Source organism: Lissotriton vulgaris, chromosome 1_1 (assembly GCF_964263255.1).
Source record: "Lissotriton vulgaris chromosome 1_1, aLisVul1.2, whole genome shotgun sequence".
Lineage (NCBI taxonomy): Eukaryota > Metazoa > Chordata > Amphibia > Caudata > Salamandridae > Lissotriton > Lissotriton vulgaris.
The window spans coordinates 857,240,438-857,258,311 of NC_141685.1; the positions used below are offsets into that span (position 1 = coordinate 857,240,438).

Below are 17,874 nucleotides of genomic sequence, written 5' to 3' on the forward strand. Positions count from 1 at the left end.
AGTCAGGAGTTTTTAAGTAAGGCGTTCTCTGTGATTCTGCCATATAAGGGTGGGGAGCAAGGAGCGCAGGAAAGTAACAAACTACCCGTTGACTTCAATTGTAATCCCCTGAAAAAGGTATAACCTTTGTGGCAGAACCATAATTTTCATAGCATTTAACATACTAGCCTGGAAATGTAGCGTGGGGCCCATTTCTTAAGGTCTTGTTGAAGTTGACGAAGGAGTGGGGGATAGTTAGCTTTGTACAGGTCCTCAACCTGAGGTGTGAGTTTGATGGTCAATAAACCAGAAAAGAGTGTCCAATGGTAGTATTCGACCACCGTCAGGAGAAAGTAAATGGCTTCACTTAAGGCGTTAAAGAAAGCCCTCACTCACCACCTAGTGATGACATGCTTCATCATCGGGCCCCACAAAAGAGACCGAGTGTCTCTTTTGTGTGCTACAACGCCAGATTTTTAATTTTCACTTTCACGTCCCTAGGTAAGGATGGGCCTTAGAGAGTCCATTCCACCAGGGTATAGTACACGCTGAGTCCTGATGAATGCCAGGTAAATTCATACCGTTTCGTGGCTGAAACATGTCGACTGATATTTAGGAAACAACCACTCAACTAATTGTGGACTAATTTCCAACACATAAGTTTTTATTAACCCGTCCCTAGTGATCATTAGAATAAAGTTGATTTTGATACACTACGGACAATATTTTAACCATCCAACACTCACTAGTTTTCTTTGCACAACACTGCATGAACTCACCAACCCGCTCCGTAGTAAAATCTGGCGTTGTAGCACACAAAAGAGACACTCGGTCTCTTTTGTGGGGCCTGATGATGAAGCATGTCATCACTAGGTGGTGAGTGAGGGCTTTCTTTAACGCCTTAGGTGAAGCCGTTTACTTGCCCCTGACGGTAGTCGAATACTACCATTGGACACTCTTTTCTTGACTATTATCGGGGATTAAGAGTGTCACTCTACTATCCCTGCCTCTCTTTTTGTTTGGATGTGTGAGTTTGATGCCCAGGTCTGTGATCTCCTTTCTCACCAGATGGAAGGGGATATGGGACGCCAATCCTTCCATCTCCCCAGGCTTAACCATCAGATTCAGTAGGAAAGACTTGGTGAGATTGACCTTAAATCCTGCCACCACTACAGACTCCAAGAGTTCTGCCTGCAGGACCCTCAGTGATGTTTGGAGAGAGGTTAAGGTCAAAAGGACATTGGCGCACAAAATTATAATTTGTGATTGACTGACCCAAAGGGAATGCCCTGGATGAGAGGGTAAGCCTGTATTCTGGCTGCCAAGGGTTTGAGGCTTAGGGCAAATAAGAGGGGGGGAGAAAGGGTACTCCTTTGGCGTGCCCTGTTCCAGCAAAAAATAGTCAGAGACTGTCCCATTAATGAAGACTCTCGAGTGAGGGCAGGCGTAAACGGCTAGAATATGTGTAATAAATGTATCCCCAAAACCGAATTGCCGCAATGTGTGAAAAAGGAAGAAGCAGTCTACCCGGTCAAACTCCTTCTCTTAGTCTAATGCCAACAGCACTGCGGGTATCCTTTTCTTGGTGGCTTTTTCTATTAAATGGATCACACACCTAACATTGTAATGTGTTTGGCACCCTTAAATGAAGCGTGACTGGTTGGGGTGGATCAGATCAGGCATGACATCCTCCAACCGATTAGCTAGTATTTTAGTGTACAGCTTTGCATCAAGATTTAACAGTACAATCGGTTGGTACTCGGGTCTTTACCCGGCTTTGAGATTACTGTAATAAGGGCTTCCCCCATGGGAGGCATTACAGCTCATGTCTCAGTAAAGGAATGAAAAAGAGTGATCAGGTAAGGAGTCAGGTCAGAGCTAAATGTTTTATATAATTGGGTGTAAGTTCATTAAGTCCTTAGGATTTTTGCAATTTCAGTCGATTGCTTCCTGTACTTCGTCTGCTCGAATGGGCCTATCTAGGAGTTTCTGTTGGTATGGCAACATTTTTGGGATGGTGTTGTAGGCCAGATAGTCTAGTTGTGTGTGGGAGATCACTGGGCCTTTAATGTACAAAGCCTTATAAAAAGTTCGAAAGGTCCCTGCCTTCCCCTCTTCCGTAGTGGTCAAGTTTCCATTATATTCCTTAATTAGTCCTATATAGTCACCCTTAACTGCTGGGCCAAGTGAGTGCCCACCTTATTCCACCTCTCATCCATGGTCTGTCTGAGGCGCAAAAGGGTAATTTCTGCTCTGTTGGCATATATGGTCACAATCCTACCCCTCAGAGCAGTCCTTTTCCACTGAAGAACAAGGGTGGGGAATGCCTTACGAGCTCTTTCAACTTGGAGGAGTTCTCCCTCTAGTGCCAAACACTCTTTAGTCTTCTACCGCATTAGAGTAGACATCTCAAAGTACTCCCTGATAACGAGTGAAATAACAGGGCAACCCTGTTATGTATAGAGCTTGCCAAGTATCTATAAATCAGACAATAGGATTTGTGTTTTAGCCTGTGTTCTTTGATGTGGGTTTCTTGCAGGGCTACTATTTTAAAGCAGGAGTCTAACATATATGTTCGAGGCATGTGGGCTGCTGAATTCATATCTGTGCATAGATCGCCGCCTAGTGTTGGGTCCGGATGATTGCACATTGTTGTCCTAGAAGAGTCTTCGAAGTATTACGAGATAGGTGGCTCCTCCCCCGGACTACAGTGCGCATGGGCATCCTCTCCATCCTCAGATTGTTTTTTCCGCCATTGGGTTCGGATGTACCTTTCTTTACTCAAGTTCGGAAAACTTTTCTAAAGGCCAAAAGGCCTTTGGCGTCGTCGGTATTGTTATTTCGATCGGTGCTGAGTTATTTGGTTCAGTTCTTCTCAAGCAGGACGTCGAAGAGAGCCGCGTGGCCTTTTCGACACCAGAGGCCCGACCGTCAATGGAACGGAGCCCGTTCAAACAATGCCCCCTCTGTAACTCTAAGTACCCGCACATCGATGTACACCCGGTGTGCAACAAGTGCATATCACCAGAGCACAATGAGGACAACTGTCTAGCTTGTGCTCGATTCAGGTCGAAGAAGACGCTTAGACTCGGATAAGCAGCGAGGCAAACAATGTCGAAGCCAGCGCCCGACCATGTGAATATCTTCGACGAAGAAGGCGTTGAGGTCATTGAGACTGAGGATCCAGAACAGCAGTCGGATCCCGAATCGGAGCATGACTCCAACTATTATAAGGAGAACGTCGAAGATCGAAACGTCGTCGAGGTAAGGGATGACGTATCCCCAATCGGAGCCGTCCATGACGTCTCAAGCGATGAACCAGGCCCAACACTGGGTACGGGGCCCAAAACAGACACTGAAAGACTTCCAAGGGCTCAGGTCGAGGCATCGCCACAAGGCCTTAGCCAAGATCATGACGAACATTCTATAGCCCCGCGTCTCGGCCCGGCTAAGAATATATCACACAAGCCATCGGTCGAACTACTTAAAGCGAAACCGAAAGCCATCGAGTCAAAAACGAAACCAAAACTGCTGAGTTCAAACCCATCGGGTTCGACGAAGGAAAAAAGTGTCGACGACCCTGCGGGGTTGAAAATAAAGGGCGTCGAACCAAAGATCGGTGCGATGAAGTCCATCACCAAAGTCAAGCACGTCGAACTGACGAGGTCGACGTCGATGGACAGCGACACAAACAAGGGACTCGAGTCTCGGAAGGTTCTCGATCCGAAGCAACGAGTTGACAGGCCACAGCTCGTCAAAGGCCTCAAGCCGAAATCCAAGGCGCCTCGAAGGAGCACATCGAATCGAGGCAGAAGAGCGTGCCTCCGACGCAACAAGCACCGAAGTCGACGCAGGGCCAAAAACATATTGGCGAAAAGGCAATGTCGGTCGGACCTACATCGACGCCGGCCCCGAAGAAGGTCAGTTTGTCTAAAGACACTATGCCACCGATAAAATTCGGACTGCCCCCGACTGCACGCCCTAAGGCGCTCGATCCGAAAACTGGGGTCGAAACACCCAAGAAGGTGTCAATGGGAAAGAGGAGTCATCCTCTAGAAGAGGACGTTGTGTACCAAGAGCCCTCATATGATGACCAGTCGAAGCTACATATCGACTCCGAATCTGGCAGACTTACAATTTATCAAAGGAAGGTCAGGTCGGAAAATCATCTGGAATCATACAAAATTCCACTAAAAAGAAAAGGATTCTTCCACATCGCCTGTCCTTTTTGAGACTGTGTGGTACCATGGCCAGGACACTTCTGCATACTCACCCACTCCCACTAATGAGGATATGGAGTATGACGATGATGAACAATATAATTACCCTGCAGACATGGATCAGGATGACCAGACTCGAGCCTGGACAGACCCTGTTGACCCGGGGGAGTCACAGACTATTCCTGACACTCCTTCTTATCCTGTTAAAACTTCGCCAACAGAAGATACAGCTGCGTTTGATGCTTTAATTGAAAGGGCAGCAAGAAATCATGATGTGGAAATACATGCTGACCAAGTTGGAGAGGACTTCCTGTTTGACACTTTCTCCACTTCAGAGAAATCAGTCAAGACATTGCCAATGTTAAAAGGTGTCCTTAAACATGCAGGAGACATTTTCAAGGAAACCACAAGAGCAAGGGTTGTTAACCCCAGAATTTAAAGAAAATACAGACCGGCACGTGTGGACCCTACATATATTAAGGGACAGCTGCCATTGGACTCTTTGGTGGTATCAAATGCTCGTAAGCTTGCCAACTCACAAACTACTGGTGATGCTCCTCCTCCAGACAAGGAATCTAAAGTATTAGAAGCTTCTGGGAAAAGGGTAGATGCTCAAGCAGCTAATATCTGGAGAATTTCTAATACACAGGCCCTATTAGCCAGATACGATAGGGCGCATTATGACACACTAGAGCAACTGCTACAACATTTGCCTGATGCTTACAAGGAGGGAGCAGAAACACTGATACAAGAGGGGAAACTCATATCCAATGCATCCATTAGATGTGCGCTAGACGGAGAAAACACAGCAACCAGGGCCATCAACACAAGTGTCATGCTCAGAAGACATGCTTGGTTGCGCATCTCTGGGTTCAAACCTGAAATTCAAACAACATTATTAAATCAGCCTGTGAACCCTGATTTTTTATTTAGTCCTGATGTGGACACAATCTTAGAGAAGATTAAAAAAGACACAGAGACAGCCAAGTCTATGGGTGCCTTTCAGTCACAACAATTTAGAGGAGGCTCCTTTCGTCGCTCCGGTAATAGAGGAGCTACACGAGGCCAGGCATCCCAGCAGACTTCATACAGTAAAGGGAGCACGCAGACCACCTATAATAAAAACAATGGAGGTGGATACCGTGGCAACAGCAGCAAAGGCAGAGGACGAGGGAATAACAATACCAGATCCTCCGCCAATACTAAACAGTGACGCCTTGTCACTGCCCCCGGACCATGTAACGCCGGTCGGGGGACGATTACAACAGTTCCTGCCAGTCTGGGAGAGCATTACCACAGAAAGGTGGGTGAGACAACTTATTCAGTACGGCTATTGTCTAGAGCTAACCTCCACTTCACCCAAAATACCCCCAAGATACCATCCTATGTCCGCAGAGCACATAGACTTATTGCAGCATGAAGCCATCAGCATGCTGCAAAAAGGGGCCATAGAACTCGTCCCTATACAGCAACAGGGTACAGGGGTATACTCGCTGTACTTCTTAATCCCCCAAAAGGATGGGTCTCTCAGGCCAAAACTGGACCTCAGGCCCCTAAACCAATACATCTTGTCAGAACATTTTCACATGCTCACTTTACAGCAGGTTCTACCATTGCTCACTCAGGGAGACTTCCTCGCAACACTAGACATGAAGGATGCGTATTTCCACATACCAATACATCCAGCACACCGGAAGTATCTCAGGGTTACCATACAGAATCAGCACTACCAGTTCAAGGTCCTGCCTTTCGGGGTGACAACAGCCCCCAGGGTGTTTACCAAGTGCCTAGCGACAGTGGCGGCGCACCTACGGAGAAACCATGTCCACATCTACCCCTATCTGGACGACTGGCTTATCCAAGCAAAGTCAGCCCAGCCACATGTCTCGCACTATTCACCTCCTACACAGCCTCGGATTCTCATTAAACTGCCCAAAGTCTCATTTCAACCCGCCCACGTACAACAGTACCTAGGAGCGACAATAGACACTTTGGCAGCAAAGGCACAGCCAAACTCAGCAAGAATCAACAGCATTCAACTGCTGTTTCAGAAATTCAGACCCCAACACTCGCTCCCAGCGTGGGTGTTTATGCGGTTGATAGGCATGATGGCCTCCTGCATCTTCATAGTTCCTCACTCAAGACTACACATGCGTCCGCTTCAGGAGTACTTAGCACGGCAGTGGAACCAGGCTCAAGGACAATTGAAAGACCTAGTGTTGGTGACCGGTCGCGCATACCACTCTCTGCATTGGTGGAACCCACAAAACCTTTGCAGGGGATGACCGTTCCAAGAGCCTGTACCACAAATAGTGCTGACGATGGACGCATCTCTCCTGGGATCGGGAGCGCATGTCCTCCATTACACAGTGCAGGGACTATGTACGACACAGCAAAAGAAGATGCACATCAACCTGCTGGAAATGATGGCAATCTTTATGGCAATGAAGGCGTTCAAGGTACATTTGTGCACTAAAGTCGTGTTGATCCGGACGGACACCATGACTGCCATATACTACATACAGAAGCAGGGAGGGACGCACTCTCCACAGTTGTCACATCTAGCGCAGAGCATGTGGAAGTGGGCCATTCAGAGAAACATCTTCCTCATGGCGGAACACCTCCCAGGCAGGGACAACCAGATGGCGGATCTGCTCAGCAGACACAGCCACCAGATGCACGAGTGGGAGATACATCCCTCAGTGCTACAACCGTACTTCCAACAGTGGGGTCACCCAGAAATAGACCTGTTCGCCACAAGGGAAAACGCAAAATGCCGAAGCTTCGCCGCCGGGTTTCCACATCTGCAGCCTCAGGGCAATGCGATATGGATGAACTGGTCAGGCAGGTTTGCGTACGCTTTTCCACCAGCCCCGCACATACCACTAGTGGCACGCAAACTGCGACAACACTCAATGGCACTCATCCTAGTTGCTCCGACGTGGGCCATGCAACCATGGTACACCATGTTCCTGGCACTTTATGTGGTGTCTCATCAAAGGCTGCGATTAACACCCAGTCTTTTAACGCAGAGCCATGGAGACATTCAGCACCCAGATCCACAACTGTTTCACCTTGCGATCTGGCTCCTGAAGTCATAGAGTTTGGTTACCTGAACTTGCCTCCTGACTGTATGAATATTATCAAAGAGGCAAGAAGGCCTACAATCAGAGCATGCTATGCGGCGAAGTGGAAACGATTTGCCATCTATTGTACCAATAATGACATAAATCCGCTAGATGCATCTACTCAAAACATTATATGTTACCTGTTACATTTACACATACGTATACATTTAGCTGCGGTGACAGCTTATCTTAAGAACAGGCAACACCTTTCACTCTTCAGAATACCTGCTATTAAAGCTTTCATGGAAGGTCTTAAATGAGTGATTCCCCCAAGACACCCACCTTCACCTGTTTGGAACCTGAACGTGGTTCTAACCAGACTGATGGGACCACCTTTTGAACCTCTACACTCGTGCGAGATACAATTCCTAACGTGGAAAGTGGCTTTTTTAGTGGCTATTACATCACTTAGAAGAGTTAGTGAGCTGCAAGCCCTAACTATTCAGGAGCCATTCATACAAATTCACGCAAATAGGGTAGTGCTACGTACAAACCCTAAATTTATGCCAAAGGTGGTATCCCAGTTTCACATCAATCAAACTATAGAACTGCCAGTGTTCTTCCCAAATCCAGATTCAGTGACAGAAAGAGCTCTGCATACCCTAGACGTTAAAAGAGCTCTCCTGACAGAACAAAGCTTTTCAGGAAAACTAAGCAACTGTTTTTTGCCTTTTCACCACAGCACAAAGGCAACCCCATTTCCAAATCAGGTATAGCCAAGTGGATTGTTAAGTGCATACAAATTTGTTATCAGAAAGCTAAACGGACATTAACAGTTCCCCCGAGAGCGCATTCCACACGCAAGTTAGGGGCCTCCATGGCTTTCCTAGGAAACATTCCTCTAGAAGACATATATAGAGCAGCCACATGGACTACCATACATACATTTACCAAACACTACTGCGTAGATGTACACTCCAAACAGCAAGCAGCTGTAGGACAGGCTGTATTCAAGACTCTTTTTCAGACAGCTGCAGCTGGCACGGGCAACCACCGCTAAGGGGGGGACTGCTATACATTCTATGCACAGATATGAATTCAGCAGCCCACATGCCTCGAACGGAATATGCTACTTACCAGTATGCATCTGTTCTTGGTATGTAGGGCTGCTGACATTCTTATCGCCCTCCCTCCTCCCCGGTGCCTGGCGCAGCTGTAGCACTCAGAATTAATCTCTAGCATGGACATCACTTACTGTATCATAATCCATCCCTGCCACAATGGCGAAAAACAATCTGAGGATGGAGAGGATGCCCATGCGCACTGTAGTCCGGGGGAGGAGCCACCAATCTCGTGATACTTCGCAGACTCTTCCAGGACAACAATGTGCAATCATCCGGACCCAACACTAGGCGGCGATCTATGCACAGATATGAATGTCAGCAGCCCTACATGCCAAGAACAGATGCATACTGGTAAGTAGCATATTCCTTCCAGAACTTGCACCGTTTACAAGGGAAATTAAGGCCTTTAAGATTCCAGGTGCCCAGGGTGACCACCACGATTCTACACAGTTAGGTACTGTTCTGTGCTGTCAGGCATATCAGGTATATAAGTAAAGGTGGACAGGTGTCTCTGTGTATGCATCCCCTGCCTCCCTTACTGCCCAGCACCCCCCACCTATCCCCGCCATCGAACGGCTCTGGACATGCATTCAAAAACAAAACATAACTCAGTAAAACTAAACAAACTGAGGAGCTGAAGCTCTGCACTAATGAATGAATGAAATAAAATAAAATAACCTTTTTAAATAATAATAATAATAATAATGTGATTTATATAGAGCGCGAACAGCTACCTCACAAGGAGGTGTCCCGGCGCTTAAAAGCACATAGCTACCCTAAGGCACCCCAGCGCAATCTGCAGCCGCGGACCGAGACAACACTCTTTACTGGGCAGTTACTTTAAAAAGGCAGGTTTTAAGTAATTTTCGGAAAGGCAAATAGTTGGATTCCTGCCGAATGTACAGAGGAAGGGTATTCCAAAGGCTAGCCTCATTATAGGCAAACGAGTGGCTGCCGCCTCTTGGTCTATTTATTTTTGGAACATCTAGGAGCAAAAGGTTAGCTGAGCATAAACTTCTGTTCGGGTGATAAGAGGTTGATGATATATTTATTGATTGTTGGTCCTTTCCCCCAGAAAGACTTGTGGGTTATACAAAGAGCCCTAAATTTAATTCTCTTCAATATCGGCAGCCAGTGCAGAGTCTTCCACGCAGGTTTGGCAGATTACCGATGAGGAGTTTCTTGGAGCATACAGGCTGCGCAGTTTTGAATGATCCGTTGGTGGTAGCCTGAGAAGCTCCCAGATAAATTGCATTCCCATAGTCCAGGTGTGAGGGAATCAGAGCCGGTACCATTATCCTTCTTGTGAGTAGTGGGAGGAGAGGAAGAATATTTCGAAGCATCCTTAAGATCCATAGCATGTGGAAGACAGTTTTACTGTTTGATGGTCAAAAGTCAGGGAGCGATCCAGCCACATGCCCAGGCTTTTGACCTGATTCTTTGGTGGTAAGGCAGGGACAAGCAGTTTGGCCTCAATAGCCCTGAATTACAAATTGGGTAGTTGCCTCGGAGCATAAGCTCCATCTTGTCTCCATTCAGTTTTAAGCAGGAGAGCTCCATCCATTTGGCAACCTCCAACAGACAGGGGCCTAAGCTGGCAGAAGAGTTTTCTGGGTGGCTTAATGTCACAAAAAGTTGTGTATCATCAGCGTATGTGACTATTTTTATGCCAAAAAGATGGACTATTTCGGCTAGCAGCCTCATGTATATATTAAATAACGTTGGGCTCAGAGAGGATCCCTGAGGCACACTGCAGCTAAGAGACATACACTTAGAAACAACATCTCCTTCGAAGACCTGAAAAGATCTGTCTTCTAAGAAGGATTGCAACCAGGTAATAACACCCCCAACACTCCAAGACCCTAAGTCTGAGGGTCAAGATATTGTAAATGACGGTGTTGAAGGCAGTGCTGAGGTCCAGGAGAATAATAGCCACTGCGCCACCCTGGTGCAAGATCCTCCTGGACTAATCAGCCTCTGCTAGGACAGCTGTCTCCGTCCCATGTAGAGGCCAGAAGCCCATCTGTGAAGGGTGAAGCAAGTTTAGATTCTAGGAATCCGGATAGCACTGAATTAACATGCCTTTCCAGGATTTTACTAATCACCGGGAGGCAGGAGATAGGCCTATGATTCCCCTAGTGCTCCAGGTCAAGATTGGGTTTTTTTAAGTAATGCTTTCACCATGGCGCATTTCCAGGGGGAAGGAACCACTCCCAAAGAGATGAAGGTGTTAATCAATTCGTGGAGAATTGTACCAGTCGCTAGTTTCAGAACATGAGAGAGGTCTGGCTCCCTAGGCGATCCTGATATGACATGGGCCAGAATGAATTCCAGAGATTTGAGATCAAGTAGAGGAATATGTTCCAATGTTACTTGGATGCCGGAAGGGGACATGGCCATGGGGGGCAGGTCCTTATAGGTAGTGGCATGAGGGAAGGTAAGATATGTTGTGAATTTTCTTGTAATAGTATTCTTCCAGGTTATTACAGAGGGCAAGGGCACCATCAGATGTAGTTTGTGGAGAGGGGAGTTTAGTGAGGGTTTTAGCGATGCAAAAGATTTCCCGCGAGGAGTTGGAAGCGAGCTTGTGCGCATTTAATTTCAGCTTGGTAGATTTTAATCGCCTTCCTATATTTTGTTTCTAATTTTTACAAACCTGTTGATGTTTGCGTAGCTTCGGTGAATACTATGGAGAAATCTGGGACCTGACTTTTTTGAGAATGGATTTTTTTGGGAAAGCATGGTCTAAAGAAAACTCGATCCACTTGTTAAATGTGTCATTGGTCACAATAGGGTTTGACTCACTGAAAGGTGTAGTGGCATGAAGAGCTGCGACCGAGTATGCCAGGGGAAGCTTAGACCATAACGTTCCTGGCTACTTACCCTACTCAATAAATACGGTGGACCCATAATGGCCCATGACAGAGGGATCAAGAAGTGATCTGACAATGGGAGTGGTATTGGGGCCCCTACTGAGAGTTCCTCACTATCGGTGAAGATAGGGTCCAGTAGATGGCCTTTAATATGAGTAGCTCCCGAGACTTTTTGGCTAAGCTGGAGCACTTAGAGATTTCTGACTAATTCAGAAGCAACAGAGTTATTGGGTTTTTCTAAATGCCGGTTGAGGTCTCCTAATACCGTGAAATTGAAAGGGGAACTGGCTAAGTTGGCATAAGTTTCACTCAATGTTTTAAGAAATTGTCATGGTGCTCCTGGGGGATGGTAGATCAATAAGCCCGAGAACGTGTAGGTAGGTGAAAAGCCAATTGAGAATGCCAAGTTCTCACATTTAGATAGGTCAGCTGTGGCGCAGCATTTGAATCGGTCTTTATATATGATAGCGACTCCACCCCCTTTACCGCTTTTGCAGTCTAACAGCTGGATGAGGTAATCAGGACGAAGAGTTTGTCAAGGACTGGATCCGACTCAATATTGAGCCAGGTTTCAGTTAAGAATAAAACATCAGGGAGCTCATCCTCTAATAGCATTAAAATTTCAGTGGAATGTTTGGGCAAAGATCTACAATTCAAAAGCAGCATTCTATAAGGTGCCTGTTCCTTACTTGCGGGCTGGGCTTTCAGAGATGATTTTAATGTAAAAGAACAGTGTGGACAGATGCTTTTGTTCTTGGATGGACATAAGAAATAAGACAGTTCTCACGTTCAATACCTATGAGGGAAAGGAGTAGATCAGGGGCAATGACGCGTTTATTTAATGGAAAACGGACAGGGGCTCTGGCCGTGGACGGGCGCGGACTGGCTTGCCTTCGGTGCGCCTGCTGCGCGTCGCAAATTACATTGCTTTAAGTTGATTTCAGCAGCTAGACTGCTGACGTAAACACCGCCCCATGCCTCCTACCCGGAAATGAGCTCCTAATTGCCACCTGCTCCCTCCACGCAATCGGGACAACCTGTAGTGGTCCAGGGAGCAGGGGGGTTGGAAGCTGCCGGATGGAGGCTGAACGTGATGGCAGGTAAGGGCAAAGTACGAGTTTGCTAAGAGTAACATGGTGTCAGTTCAATCTTTAAAATTTTTAGTAAAATCGGTCCTCAAAGAAGTTAAAGGTACCCCAATCGCGCATCCACGTACGTTGAACAAACTTAAATGTTGACGCATAAAACTGGGGACTTTGGTCCACTACCTTATTAGCACTACGCAAAGTAGGACATTAATCTAAAGGTCGCTTGCTCTAACTGGGGGGCCACATGAGCGTCCAACAGCTCTCACTGGCATCGGTTCATGTGAAAAAGAACTCTAACAGTTCTCCAGGCTAGAATTGCTCCCCAACCCAGATCATAGCCCAGGCAAGAAGAAACAAGTGTCCTTTTTCAGGATCAGTTCAGCAAGTCTCCCTCTCCAGGCCCCACTTGGAAAAATTGTAGCGAAGTTCTAAAGGCAATGGTCACTGCCTCTTCATTTGTGGGAGCATAGTCTCCATGCAAGACGCACCACTGGCGACCAGGCAAGTGGGCACAGGTACCTCAGCCCCTGCAGACACCACCATCTATAAAGATCATCCCAGGTGGTAGATCTCTTCACCTAATCCCACCTGGCTCATGAACCCCAAAGGCCTGGGAGTATAGGGGATCATGTCAGCGAGTAAGCCAGCAGGCTGTCTGATCAAGTGGAGCCAGAATTGTAACCGGTAGTGGGAAGCAAAAACAGAGATTCCTAATGCCAAAGCAAGCAGACAGGGGTCTCACTGGGGAAAGGCCCCCCGGCCAGAGTAACTCAGGGCATACCATCCACCATGGGTCTGTTGGCCCAGCAAGAGGAGGCTTCAGGAGTAAGGAGCTGACTGTAGTGCTATCCAGCAGCCCAGGCCAGGCCCACTCCCCAACTTACTGAATCTCAGAGCACACAGCATGCGGTCACCCCAGGTGGTTTATTGGCATGGAGGTTCAGAAAAAAGGCACCCAGTTGTTTCTTACCGCACCGTCAGGCAAAGCAGCGGCCACCAATGTGTTCCACTGTCACAGAGAGCCTCTACGATCGCCTCCTGGTTGCCGCCATATTGGAGTCAGGCAGTCTCAGTTGGTTCCAGTTCCGCCCCAGTGGCCCGGAACCAGCCGCCATAAACCGCTCACCAAGTACTCCCCGGGGCCCTGAAGTTATGTCTGGCTCATCATCTTGCTTCTGCCCTATCCCTGTCCGATGTTCCCAGGAGGGGGCCGCTGTCACCTTGTTGGCACGTTTCCTCAGGCCACAGCCATGATGCTCCCTTACAGTGGGTCATCAACACCAAGTCGGGCCAGTCCAGGCCACCTCTGGTATTCTGATCACCAGATCCATGCAGGCATAATAGGTTGGCACTCAATGGTGACGTTGCTCAGTGCTGTGCGTAGCCTCTGGATTACGTGCATGTGGTCATGAGGGTTTGCCACACCATATATTGTATTTTTTACTTATCAACTGTTTAGCATTGGTAAATGCTTTACACTTGTTTCCTTTGAGTTAAGCCTGACAGCACTGGACCACAGCTACCCAAGACTGATTTAGGGTTGAAATTATAGTAACCCCACCTGACATGATACAGAATAGTGAAGGGATTTCATGATGAAGTCTCACAACCATTCCAAATAATAATCCAATTTGTCACATAATGGTTTCACTGAAAAATTTGCCATTTTAGAGGATTAAGATGTTTCAACATTTTCTGCTTGATAACAGGAAACTGAATGATTAGAAAATATATTGGTATTTCAAGGACCATATCCACTTTTGGTATTCCAACTCCTCTGTTTCTAAATTCATTGTAAGTCTCCATTCACTGTTATCCATTTGATCACAGAATACTTTATTGCCTTTATTGAATAAGGCTCATTAAATTGAATTTTCTACCTCAAGTTTTGTTTTAGGCTTGGAAAATGCAAGACTGGATGATTCTGCCTAGCACCTCAATACTGAGTTTCACTGTGTTTGCCATAAAAAAGTGATTTATTATCAAAGGAAATTTTCAGACTTCCAAAACTAAATGCACTTCCAAATATGCTATCCACCGAATTATATGATATTATCTCCCAAAAACGTAATTGAAGCACTTGTACGTTCTTGCCCTCTTGTTTCTAGGAAGGCCTAATATTTTGCCTTTCTCTATTTCCCACGCTTAACTCCAGGTCACCGCGTCTGCTTGGGGGAGCAACTAGCCAGGATGGAGCTGTTTCTCTTCTTCACTACTCTCTTCCAGCGTTTCACCTTCACCATCCCAAAGAACCAGGCCAGGCCACGAGATGACCCTGTTTACACTTTCACCCACTGCCCTCACGCCTACCAGATCTGCGCTGAGCTGAGATGAAGTTCTGATCCTCAGATCACCCCCTCTCTGAATGCTCCCAAACTCTTCACGTGGACCCCCTATTCTGAGGATACTGCAGTCGCAAGGCAGTTCTATACTGAGTACCTGTGAAATTTCTTAAACTAAAGTGTTTGACTAACATCTAAAATTGTCACATTTTAGTGCTGTATATTTCAAAAAGCAATTCTCCTACATCAAAGGTCTTCAACATTTGTTTTTCAGAATAAAATGTTTAAAAGTCGGGTCCTACACCGCAACTTCACGGTAAGCAAGGGTGGCAGGGGATGGTGGAGTCGGCATGCCTTAATGGAAGGTGCAGGAAGGCAGTGCGGGAGTTATGAAATCAATTGAAGGGTACCTTTTATTTAGTCCAAAATGTACACTGGACGTGAAAGCTCTAAGTGTTAATGCATCAAATTAAACAGAAATGTTCCTAGAAACACTGCGCCCCATAATTTGGGTATAATAGGCTCCTCACAACTATAGGCCCGGTACAGCTGTACTGTTGCTCTAATGTTGTATTATTGCCCTAAGAAGCAGGCTATCTACTCTGTCTCATTAGCCCAGTACTCTGGTCCATTGCTCCAATGCCTAAAGTTGTATGGCACTTCCCCTTTGGGAAAGAAATACTCCCACATCTTAACACCAGCATCTTTGCCCTGAGCCCTAATGATGGTAATGAAAATAGACTGCCTTTCTTCCTTTTGGTTAGTTAAGGTGTTTTGGTCCCTCACATTTTTGGCCCCACTGCCACTGCACCTTCTGCACTGATAATAGCTAGAGCCCAGCGGACTGTCTCCTGAGACTCTTCTGCCCTGTTTTAAAGCAAGAGACGAGGCTCCACATCTCACCCCCTTTCCCTGGCCATCACTTCAAGGCCTGAAGGAATACTGGCACAGTAAGAGCGCCTGGGCCCTAATAATTCCAAAGATGTGAGCTTCCACTATGTTCTTGAGTAGTAAAAGATAGTCATAATTGCGGAGCGGTTTGCTATCACATCCTGGGCCCAGGTGCCATTGCACATGCTGCACTAATGATTACCAAGGTCCTGTGAAGTAGTCGGTCTCCTCTGCCAATGTCACCCGGAACCCACAGGCCCCTCCGACCCAGGGCCATTGCTCTTAGGCCAGAGTACGCAGTATCAGCACCTTTGTTCCTAAAAAAGGGCCACCCTCTCTCCTGGGCCTTCTCACAGGTGCAGCAATTAAGACAATTATAAAATGAGTATAGTGGAATCCTCGCAACCCTGGCCCTCATGATACAGCACCAACTTCATCAATGAAAGCCATAGTCCCATGAAACAGGCTGTTTTCTCAACAGTTTATTAAAAAAGCAGATACCCCACATCTTGCTTCATCTACTGTACCACCCCTTAGAGGCTCAATGTGTATCTGCTGCTTTGTGTTAAAGAAATAAAAGCGTGCACATGTTGGAATAGAAACATTCATGTTTGTGCATTGCCCTATGTAAGTTAGCATTTGTGGCACCATTTTCTATCCAGGTGCCATTTTGAACCACAAACTAAACTAATCCTTTGCTATTTAAGAAAAAAAGCCTTTGTTATGTTTTGTTTCTGTAATGTTAGGTTTTGCTTCACTAATGAATAGACTGTTCATATTATTTCATACATTTCTCACTAGATAGAGGCCCTCTCCCACTTGTCTGGTGGATGGGCAGGGTGAAACGACCTTTGGTTGTATTAGGTGGTGTGAGAAATGAGAATCAAAACTTATATTTTTTTGTATTTCACTGTCCAGCTGCATCTGCTTGGAAAATCCCATTGTGGGCGTTTTTCAGCCCAGTTGCGAGATCTACATGATGTCTCTTTTTGCTTGTTGATTTCAGTCCCTCTGCAGCACTCCTAGCAACTGGGCAGACTGGGCTCCGCTCTGATTGTATATGAATAAACAATTATTGGTTGATATCTTCTACTGTCTGACTGACTCTTCATTTGGCATGGAAGGCTGAGAGGTGGTCATTAGTGACTCGTGTGACCCTAATCGTGCCACTTCCTTCAATTGGTGCCCGAACAGGTACTCCTTCGGGTGATTGATTCATTCCCTTTCTGCAGATGAAGGGGAGGCTGAGGACATTGTCGGGTCGGACTGACGACTCAGGGATCCCTGCGCGAAGAGTATTATTTGCTTGCAGCTGCCCCTTCTGTCCTGCCGGACGGTGCCTCGCCCAACGGTGATCCTGACTGGAGTCCTGAACGGCGAAACCCTTGGATCTGACCATTTGGTCTGAAGAGTCGACAGTGGAGAATTGGTCCATTTATGCTACTCCTATCAGGTGAGTTTGTTTGGGTTCTTTGTGAATATGGTACCATTGTGGTTTGAGTTTTGCACGGTCTGAGGATCATTTTTGATAAAAGTATTTGCAATTACTTTGCTAGGTAAAAGCAACAAACTTGTTTTCCTTTTAAAATGCCTAGTCTTAGTAAAATCTTGTATTAGTGTTGTTGTTGTTCGGCAGATACTCGATTGGGAGAAGCTCAGCCGGCAACTCCTGAAGGCAGCCCAATTTTTTTTAAAGTATGGGGTTGGTGATGGACGGAGCTTCTGAATCAATCAGACACTCACACCCAGTCAAGAGATCTCGGTTTAATCCATCACCGTTCTTTAGCCCACTCTGCCACCCCAGTTCAGACATGGCTATATGCAAATCAGTCTGACCCTGTGCCTCATGGGAACAGTGCAGCCCGAACTGCCAAGCCATGATTTCCCTGGACCGGTAACAAGCCTCCGAGGACTGTTTTCTGGCATTCCAGCCTTCTTCAGCCCGGCTTGCTTGAATCCAGTGGCTAAGTGAGCAAGGGACTCACGTCTGAGTATACCCTGCCACACTTATGGCGGCCAAAAGCGGTGCAAAAGGGGTTGGTGATGGACGGAGCTTCTGAATCAATCAGACACTCACACCCAGTCAAGAGATCTCGGTTTAATCCATCATCGTTCTTTAGCCCACTGTGCCACCCCTGTTCAGACATGGCTATATGCAAATCAGTCTGACCCTGTGCCTCATGGGAAAAGTGCAGCCCGAACTGCCAAGCCATGTCTTTCCTGGACCGGAAACAAGCTTCTGAGGACTGGTTTCTGGCATTCCAGCCTACTTCAGCCCGGCTTGCTTGAATCCAGTGGCAAAGTGAGCAAGGGACTCACGTCTGAGTATACCCTGCCACACTTATGGCA

At 46.7% G+C, this 17,874-nt stretch overlaps 1 protein-coding gene across 2 annotated transcripts in view; it reads left to right on the forward strand.

Annotated features, from left to right (window-relative positions):
- LOC147748027 (cytochrome P450 2D15-like) overlaps positions 1 to 16,615 on the forward strand; it is a 513,923-nt gene extending 497,308 nt beyond the window's left edge. For both annotated transcript variants that reach the window (XM_086958015.1, XM_086958006.1), the window contains exon 9: positions 14,508 to 16,615. In XM_086958015.1, coding sequence (XP_086814141.1) covers positions 14,508 to 14,686 — 179 coding nt within the window. In that variant the 3' untranslated portion in view covers positions 14,687 to 16,615. The remainder of the gene's footprint in view (positions 1 to 14,507) is intronic.
- The last annotated feature ends 1,259 nt before the right edge of the window (positions 16,616 to 17,874 follow it).